Source organism: Vigna unguiculata, chromosome 5 (assembly GCF_004118075.2).
Source record: "Vigna unguiculata cultivar IT97K-499-35 chromosome 5, ASM411807v1, whole genome shotgun sequence".
Lineage (NCBI taxonomy): Eukaryota > Viridiplantae > Streptophyta > Magnoliopsida > Fabales > Fabaceae > Vigna > Vigna unguiculata.
The window spans coordinates 35,551,282-35,560,357 of record NC_040283.1 but is presented as its reverse complement, the minus strand read 5'-3'; the positions used below and the strand labels follow the sequence as shown (position 1 = coordinate 35,560,357).

At 34.8% G+C, this 9,076-nt stretch overlaps 1 protein-coding gene across 13 annotated transcripts; it reads left to right on the top strand.

Moving 5' to 3' along the window:
* The first annotated feature begins 566 nt into the window (after nt 1-566).
* Nucleotides 567-7,894, top strand: LOC114185213 (protein KTI12 homolog). Of its 13 annotated transcripts, XM_028072816.1 has the most exons (6): nt 568-1,076; nt 2,061-2,219; nt 4,016-4,065; nt 4,481-4,615; nt 6,066-6,173; nt 6,810-7,894. In XM_028072816.1, the coding sequence occupies exon 6, from the start codon at nt 6,863-6,865 to the stop codon at nt 7,769-7,771; it is 909 nt and encodes a 302-aa protein (XP_027928617.1). In that variant the 5' UTR covers nt 568-1,076; nt 2,061-2,219; nt 4,016-4,065; nt 4,481-4,615; nt 6,066-6,173; nt 6,810-6,862; the 3' UTR covers nt 7,772-7,894. The 13 variants fall into 13 exon arrangements, with proteins under 13 accessions (XP_027928624.1, XP_027928623.1, XP_027928625.1 ...); XM_028072818.1 differs by lacking the exon at nt 4,481-4,615 and having other exon boundaries at nt 2,074-2,219; XM_028072814.1 differs by lacking the exon at nt 4,481-4,615.
* Nucleotides 7,895-9,076: the final 1,182 nt, after the last annotated feature.

Here is a 9,076-nt window from a genome sequence, read left to right as displayed (position 1 = left end):
TGAACCCAACTATTGCAAGAAGATGAAGATGCCCCACGAGACATTCCTTTACAACAGAAGTTGGATGGAAGACAACCACAATTCAAGAACACACAAACCCTAAATTTCAATTTAAAATCTGGTCTATCATATTGTAAAAATTAATAATATGGGTAGTTATTATTATTAATTTTTATATATATATATATAATAATTAATATTAAAATATAATTAAAATATTCTTAAATTTTAATTTGTTTAATTCATTTAATTGTAATTTTATTAAATTTTTATTATGAAGGATATTTTAATAAATTTTAAATTTTATTTACAATAATCTTTTTTTCTATCATATCAATTAAATATATCATTAACTTTCATCACATTTATCTTCAAATTCATTTATTTTATCTTTTAAATTTATTAAAAAAAAACATATATATTCATATTCTTAAATCTATATAAATCTATCTCAGAAAAATACCCGTTAACTACTATATTTTACAACTTTTTTTACTCCCTGACATGGCATCCAAAGTGGACATGATGACTCATATTTTGAATTAATTTTTTTTTTCATGTTGGCTGAAAGGCACGTTCCGGGTTTCCTTGTAGCCTAGGTTTTCATTTGCTTCTCCTTTCACTCGTTTGTTCCCGCAGAGTTGTTCATCCTTGGTTTTGCACTCTATTCATTGGCGCACCTCTGGTTTGAAATAGAAACGTTCGTAAATATTGTTTTCATCCTTTGTTGTTGCTCGAATTACTGGCGAAAGGGTAGAAAGGCGTCCCGCCATTTTTTCTACCGCTATTTGTGCCCTTTTCTCTTCTTGAAGTGGCCGTTTGTGCCTTTCCTGGTTCATCTCCACCGCACCGCTCCTGTTTTCTCCCGTCAACGGAGTTGTGCAAAAACTGCCGCTGCTTTTGACGAGATTCTGGCGAGCGTGCACGTCCTCCGTCCCTTACATAGTTCCTGCTCGCGTTGCTGTTGTAGCGGCGTTCACCACTAAGGTTGAAACCCTAGATCAGTGCAGAAGCGGCGGCCAATTTCTCACTCGCTCGCTCATTGTCGGGGAAAAGAAATAGAAACTCGATTAATAGTAACTATGCTCTCCTTCTCTTTCTTTGTTTCGATTCGTGCGTTTTTTGATTTGGATTCACAACCTTAATAGTGGTTCGGTTTGATTGTCATTTGGGGAGGGAAAACTGAATGGAGATAGTAATTTTTCTTAATCCATGATGTGATTATAGTTTGGGGTTGTTATTTGATTCCTGATTTTTGTTTAAATTGTTAATGAAATTGTGTAATTAATTTGATGTTGCTACATTTGATTATAGTCTGGTTTGCTATGTTTTTTTTTGTTCAAGCTGTGCAGGGATTTTCTAGTGTTGTGTTTGTACTCAAATTGCGTTTATATTTGTTTGAGCCTACGAAGCTATTGGGTTTGCTTTCCTTTATCTTTCGTTTCTAAGCTTTTCGTCTGCGTATGATAATTGATGTGTATGGCTGCTTTGGAGACATGATGTCCGTGTGGTTTTAATGTTAATATCTTATTGTGTTTGATTTGTTACAACTGAATCTCACTTTACTTTAACTTTAACGTAAGAATAGAATTTTCTTTGATACGCTGGTGCCCCTAAAACATAATAGCTTGTTTCAATGGATTTGAAGTCCTCTCATGTTTCTCCAGTTCTCACTGACCCTGTTCTATTCAATAATTCAAGGCTTCAAATGCATTCTAGACTCCTAACTTATTCCAAGACTTTTACTGTTAACATGCTTTGTTGGGTATTTTGTGATTGCCTATGCATCCAATTTCTATCAAGATAGTCGTGCTAAGATACTAAACAATGGCGAGCTTCTCACTTTGTCTCTTGGCAAAGCCTCTGACTTGGGTCGAGCTTTTAGTACAAGATTGAATACCTTTTTGGCAAAATTGACATGCAACTCAAACTAGTCCCTGGCAACTCTGCTGGCACCATAATTGCCTACTATGCAAGCCTACAATTTATCATTCATATTGTTTATAAGTTTTATCTTTTTAGAAATGGTAATGGGAAATACTCGTGGTGCTTAATTTTAGCTTTCTTCAAAAGGAGCAAGGTGGGATGAGATTGACTTTGAGTTCTTGGGAAATTTGAGGGGTGACCCATACATCCTCCACACCAACGTGTTTAGCCAAGGCAAGGGTAACCGAGAGCACCAATTCTACCTCTGGTTTGATCCAATTGCAGATTTATAGGTAAATAGAATTCAAGGTTATACAAAGTTCATTCCTCTATGCTTGAATTTTAAATTTATCATAGGAAAGTTCAAACAAATCTTATTATGGAGTTATTGATTTGGTTATCATCAAGACTTATTTATATGGCTTGTGAAAGTAGACAATAGTTCTTAAGGAAAGAGACCGAGACATTACAGTAGACATTAATCACTGATTAACATAAAAATATGTTGAGTATATGTAGGAAAAAAATGACAGAATTAACTATTGATTGATTGTATCAAAATATACAAATCTTTTAACATACCACAACAGCTATGATTGGAGATAGGGCAACATTCAGGTATCTGCCAAGTTTGGCATAAGCAAGGAAGTCACCAAGATGGCCAAACAGGTTGAGAATTTCATAACACATTCTTTTTACCATTTCAGTACCTGCATAAAAAAAATAGTTTTTGTTGGAGCCAAATAAGGTTCACCTTGAGAACATGACTCCAATTTCCATGGATTGAGATCATGAATATGAACCTAAGATGAGCCCTGTTGCCAGCCATCCTCCAGTTTTTGTCTTGTTTATAGGGTAGCCTCAAAATTACACGGCAGAAATGCCTGCTATCCCTTTTTCCTCCTCTCTGTGACTTCCAACTACAAAATCAATAAGACATCAACAAAGTATAAAACAAGGTTTGAACAATAAACACATTTCTACGAAAAGAATTTAATACCATGTTTTATGGTTTGTTGGATGAGTAATTACATAGAGTTGAATGAGCTCCTGGAATCAAATAACAACCCCAAACTGTAATCATCTCAGGATTAAACAATATCACTGTCTCCATTCAGTTTTCCCTCCCCAAATCAGACTCCACTTTCAAAGCGGTGAATCTAAAGTGAAAAAAAGAGAGCAGGAATTGCAACAAAGAAAGAGAAGGAGAGGATAATTACTAGATATCCAAAGGGGTTTCTGTTTCTTTTCCCAGCCCGCGCTGAGAGAGAGCGAGTTGGAAATTGGCTGCCGCTTCTACACCCCTCTCAGGAGTGGGGATTTAGGGTTTCTGCGTCAATGGTGAATGTTGCGACAACAACAAACGCGAGCAGAATTAGGTCAGCGACGAAGATGTAATCACTATTGGGTCGAGGCGGAGGACGTGTGCTCGCTGGAATCTTATCAGAAGTTGCGCTAGTTTTACACAACTCCATTTGCTGCAAAAAAAGAGAGACAAAACGACCTCTGTGATTGGCGCTGCTATTGTTCAAGGCTAGTCACTCTTTAGAACGAAATCAGAGACCTAGATCCTGAGGGGCTGGAGGCACAGGAAAGCACAACGCGAATGGCAGTAGAAAACCTAAGGAGGTGGAATTTCGCGAGAAGTTGGAGAAGGAAAGTAAAGAGAGGAACAAACCCAGGTGGAGAATGGGAGAAATGTGACTTTGGCACAATGCAATGGCGAACGAAGAAAAAAAAGAGAAGAAAAAAAAGAGGAGTAAACCAAGGACCCAATGGTGCAATCCGGAGAGAAAGCGAAATGGAGAAATGTTAGGACCTAGCTCCCAATTCCAACTCTGGCGTTTGTCTTCTCTCCCCTATTGCACCTTCGCCAACGTGGATTTTGGAAAACCAAATTATAAAATCAAATAACACTGCCACGTATAATACCACGTCAGGTAATATAAAAACTTGTAAAAACTTAGTAGTTAACGTATCGTTTTCCTTTTTCCAAATCTATCTTACCATACGAACACTCCCTAAATCCCCAATGTCCTTCATTCTCCTTTCTTCTCTCTTCGTTCCAAAATCATTATTCTCTCTCTAGGTTGAAGGTTGCGAGGGTTTGACGGTGTACTTCTCAATCTCTCATTAAAGGTACCACTTTTATTTCTGATTATATTATATGTTAGGATCTCAATTTGTCATTCTCTTTTGGAGCTCTTGGTTGTAATATGAAATGAGAATAAGCTTTGCTCTCATCTTCACATTTCAAAATAATAATAATTGCAGTAGGTTGTAGAAAGTATCATCTTCTATGAAACATTCTCAGCTCAACGTGGCTATTTATTCCTTTATTTTGGTTGAATATTATTTAGGAGAAAAAAAGGCCCCAAATTGTTGATCTAAAAGATAAACCAAAAGGATTGTAGTTTGTATGTGATGAGAATTTTTGTTTACTTGATTGTGTTTGCAGGTATATTATTGTAGTTAGTAATTGGGTATTATTAATTCTTTCTTGTTAATTGAGAAAAAAACTCAACTGTCCATGGTTCTCTTGAAATTTATGTAGATTGATAGGAGTGGCATTGTGGGTATGCATAACTTGGCTCTGTTTGAATTAGCTTGCACCTGTTGGAATGAACTTCTCTATAAGCTCTTCTACCACCAGAGAGAACAAGAAGAAAAAAATGAACTTCACTTCTCCGTAAGTGAAAATTAACTTATATGCAAGTAAACTTAACAGCCAAATAGAGTACAAAAATAGGGTAACCTTTAAAACGGCAAACGTAATCTATCTAGACTACTTCCTACAAGTTTGAAACTGTAAAATAAGACTGCAATTAAAGCTAACTACTGAAAAGTATGCAGAATGCAAAATACCACCAATGCACCCTAAACTAAGCTAAAACTAAAACTTTACAAAAGCTGAGAATAAAATTGTGAGGTAACTAGCTTGACAAGTCTTAAAAGACACTAACACTGAAAATTATTAATTCCTAAACTAAACCTTAAAAAAAATTCTCTATCCAAAGTTAAGACACCACTCTAGAACTACTCTAAAAATCTATAAATCTAAAACTGCACTAAATCCATATAAGAAAGTGTAAAGAAACTCTCGAAGCAAGTTTTAAATGGCAAAATAAAGCTAGGAATCAACTCAAGTTCTAAAATCTACATAGAACTATAACTTTGACTATCTTAGACCTAAACCACAAGCTAGACTAGTCTAAAATAGGCTATAAGTTACAAGAATATCACTCTTTCTGAAAATTCTAAATTCTATAAATACAATATATTGCTAGTAAATACTGAATAAAGAGGATTTGGAGTGGGTTCAAGTTTTAAGCATGCCACCCTAAATCCTGTGTCCAAGTTTGTGGGTCCAAGTTTTCTATAACTATGGTATTTGTAGTGGACTTTATTGCTTGGTCTGATTTTTGGACACAATGACTTTTTGAGGTTTAAGTGCATTAGTGTATATAGCATTTATGTTAGGGACTAATAGTGCATACTTACATTGCTTATTTGGAATCAACGTCAGAGGCTAAATTGTAGAACATGCTAGTGTCCAATAACGTGTTCTAATTTAAGGCTTATTGGTTAGTGACTTTTGCAAAATGAATAGGACGTGGCAGAGGGCCCACTTTTCTTTTAATATTTTGGGCACATGCTTGGCTTTATGGGTGGTATGTGTCTGAAAGTTGCACATATGTGTAGTCCATGACTACTATATTAATTGGAAAAGAAAATAGCATGACATTCATATATATTAAATTGGACTTGTTGAGAATAAAGAAAATAAGGATTGAGATTAATCTTCCTTGTGTATAAACCACACATAGGGTAATCTATTTATAATAGAGAGGTACAAGTAAAAAGAATAACTGAAAATAAAAAGATTAAATAGAAGATATTGTTTGATATTGTGGTTATCAATATCTAACAATATCTTAATAATATCAAACAATATCTAACCAGACTTAATATTGGCATGCATGTGTGAGTCCCGTTGCCTTTTATAGAGTTAATTAATAGGTAGTTTCAATATTGTAGCAGTGTGAGGCAATGTTAGTCTTTTAAAGCTTAGCCACATTGTTGTGTTGATTGCTTATTTGTATAATATTGAGTTCTCTCTTTTTGTTCTTCATTTTCAGTGGAACTTTTTGCTTAGCCGTACATGCCAACACCGTGAATGAAGAAGGTGGCCTGATACTAACTAAGATCTTGAAAGTGTATATGAAAATACTTAGTTATTAGCTCTGGTGAGAATTCAGTTGTGTACATAATGAGAATTAGTACATATTGTCATTCTGTTGGGTTTCCCTGTTTTGCTTCTTGTTCACTCATATGAGAATTAGTACATCTTTTCCATTTCATCTTGCAATAATGTGTATACATTTTATACAAGGAGTTAATCTTAATAATAATGTGTATACATTTTTTACAAATTAAAGTTATCTCAAAAACAATATTGTATATGTTGTGGGGAAAGTTGTATGGGTTGTTACAAAATTGAACAAATTAGCTCTTGCGTAAGCTAATTTTAACTTTTGTAGAAGCTAATTTCAACTTTTCTTATTTTTCTCTTGTAGAAAGGACTTACGGAGAAACTTGTTTTGATAACTTCTCTAAAAGCTTACTGTAAAGAGAAGTTTATTTCATTTCTTCATATTTTCTTATTCTGTTAGTACTTGCGTGAAGTTCATGTAAACTGGGTCATATTGTTGTGTGTCACTCTTTAAACATTTTGACTGTCATTGGGGTTTTTTCCTTTGAATTATGTCCATATTAATTGGGTGATGATAATCAGCTTACATATTATTTACAATGGAGATTTGTGTCCATGATGGGTTGTTTTTTCTGCTGTTGACTTCTTGTCCTACATTGATATATTGCAGGTTGTCTTTAAAGAGAGACCAATATCATTAGACTATAAAACATTTTTTCTTAAATGGCACTGGTTGTAATGTGTGGGCAGCCATGCAGTGGGAAGTCCAAAGCTGCACTCTGTCTAGTTGAAGCTCTCAAAGAATCAGAATCAAATCATCAAGTGAGAATCATAGACGAAGCTTGCTTTCATCTTGATCGTAACCAAAGCTATGCAAACATGCCTTCAGAGAAGAATTTAAGAGGGGTGCTCAGGTCAGAAGTAGATAGGTCTGTGTCCAAAGATAGCATCATCATAGTAGATTCTTTGAATAACATCAAGGGTTACAGATATGAGCTATGGTGCTTGGCTCGAGCTTCTGGAATCAGATACTGTGTGGTGTACTGCGACGTTGAAGAAACCTTTTGTAGGAAATGGAATGAAGCGCGTAGGGAGAAAGGAGAAGCCAATTATGCGGATTCAATTTTTGAAGATTTGGTGAGAAGGTTTGAGAAACCAGAAAGAAGAAACAGGTGGGATTCTCCCTTGTTTGAATTATGGCCACACATAGAAGGGACAGAGAGATCTTCCTCTGCCATTATAGATGCTGTCTCCTACTTAATAAAAAAGGTGGACTCCAAAACCAGGGATGTTAAGATTCTGCAACCAACTATTGCCACTCAAACCGCACGTTTTTCTGATGCAAATTCTTTGTTTGAATTGGACAAAGCAACACAAGAAGTCACAAATGCTATAGTAGAAGCACAATCTCAAGCGCTTGGAGGACCACTTAACGGTGTTTCTGTGGGAAAAGACTTGCCTGTAATCAACATTTCAAGGTGTGTTGGGTTGCCGGAGCTACGTAGAATGCGACGCACCTTCATAAAATTGACAGGGCAAACAAGTTTAAGTGGGCCACCACCCCCTTCTGATGCAGACAGTGCAAAGAGAATGTTCATTGACTACTTGAACAGAGAGCTAGGAACATCCTAAAGGACAGTATATGAATTGTTTGCAATTCAGCATGTATTGCCACTCAAAGTGTATCAATCAATTCAAATGGTAAAAGCACATAGAAATATGACAATTAAGGAAACACATGACTTAGACAACACATATGGATGCTCAAACGAAAACTAAAACCAATCAAACAATTTCATTGATTAAAATGAAGAACAACTCCATATAAACGGAAAAAACGTTGTAGATTTGACAACCAATGCAAATCCTATGATATGCACCGATTAATTCAAGTAGAAGATGGATTTGAATCACTAACCAAGTGCGTAAATAAAAAACAAACGGTGGAAACACAAGACAAGCAAATCAAATGATGAACAACACGAAATTTAAAGAAAAGACCGAGCACTTAACTCAAACTGCAATGGAGATGGCTTGAGTTGGCTATAGATACCACATAATGAAGCTCCATGACTGATTTTGATGGTTGAATGAAGCTTTCTTGCAGTATGGATGAAGATGCACCGAAGAAAGGAGATGGAATGGCAACATAAATGATTGGAGGAGGTTCCTAAGAGGTTAGGCCAACTTAGGGAGAATGGCTAGATGAGAAATCGAGAAAAATGCTCTAGCAATTTGAACTCTAAAAAATGCAAGTCATGAAGTGATTTCAACATATATTTGCAATGACAATTCAAGAGTAACCTACAAAGAATCTAGAGGCTTGATTATATATCCTATGATTCTTGGCCAGCCACACTAATTCACCATGTGCACGGTAACATCCCTACTTTTAAATAACTATATTATTTATTTTATCCTCACTTTAAAAATCAGATTTAGAAAATCTTTTATTTTTAATGTTTCATATTTGATCTCAATGTAGTTTGAACATTTATAATAATAATAATAATAATAATAATAATAATAATAATAATAAAAGTCAAGTAGGTTTAAAAATATTATAACTAAGTAATAATGAAAATAAATGATGTAAAAACGAAAGAAAGAAAAGATAGAGAAAGAGATACTTCGCACAAGCATGGCTTGTAAATGGATGAATGAAATGGATGATGAAGGAAAATTGGTTTGTGACAATTTTCTCAAGTAGAACTTTAAGTTATGACTTTTTTTTTTATTGTTAAGAATCCATAACATAAATTTCTGGGTTTACTTTTTAACTTCTTTAAAAAGTAAAAAGTGATTACATACATTTTATAATTTTTTTATAAAGTTTCTCTCTGATTGTGAAATTGTAATTAAATGGATGAACGAAATGGATGATTAAGGAAAAATGAGATAAGATGACATAATGCACATGTATTACATTTAATGCAA

Coding starts and splice junctions, on each gene's coding strand:
- LOC114185213 (XM_028072824.1), top strand. CDS start 6,863: ATGGCACTGGTTGTAATGTGTGGGCAGCCATGCAGTGGGAAGTCCAAA.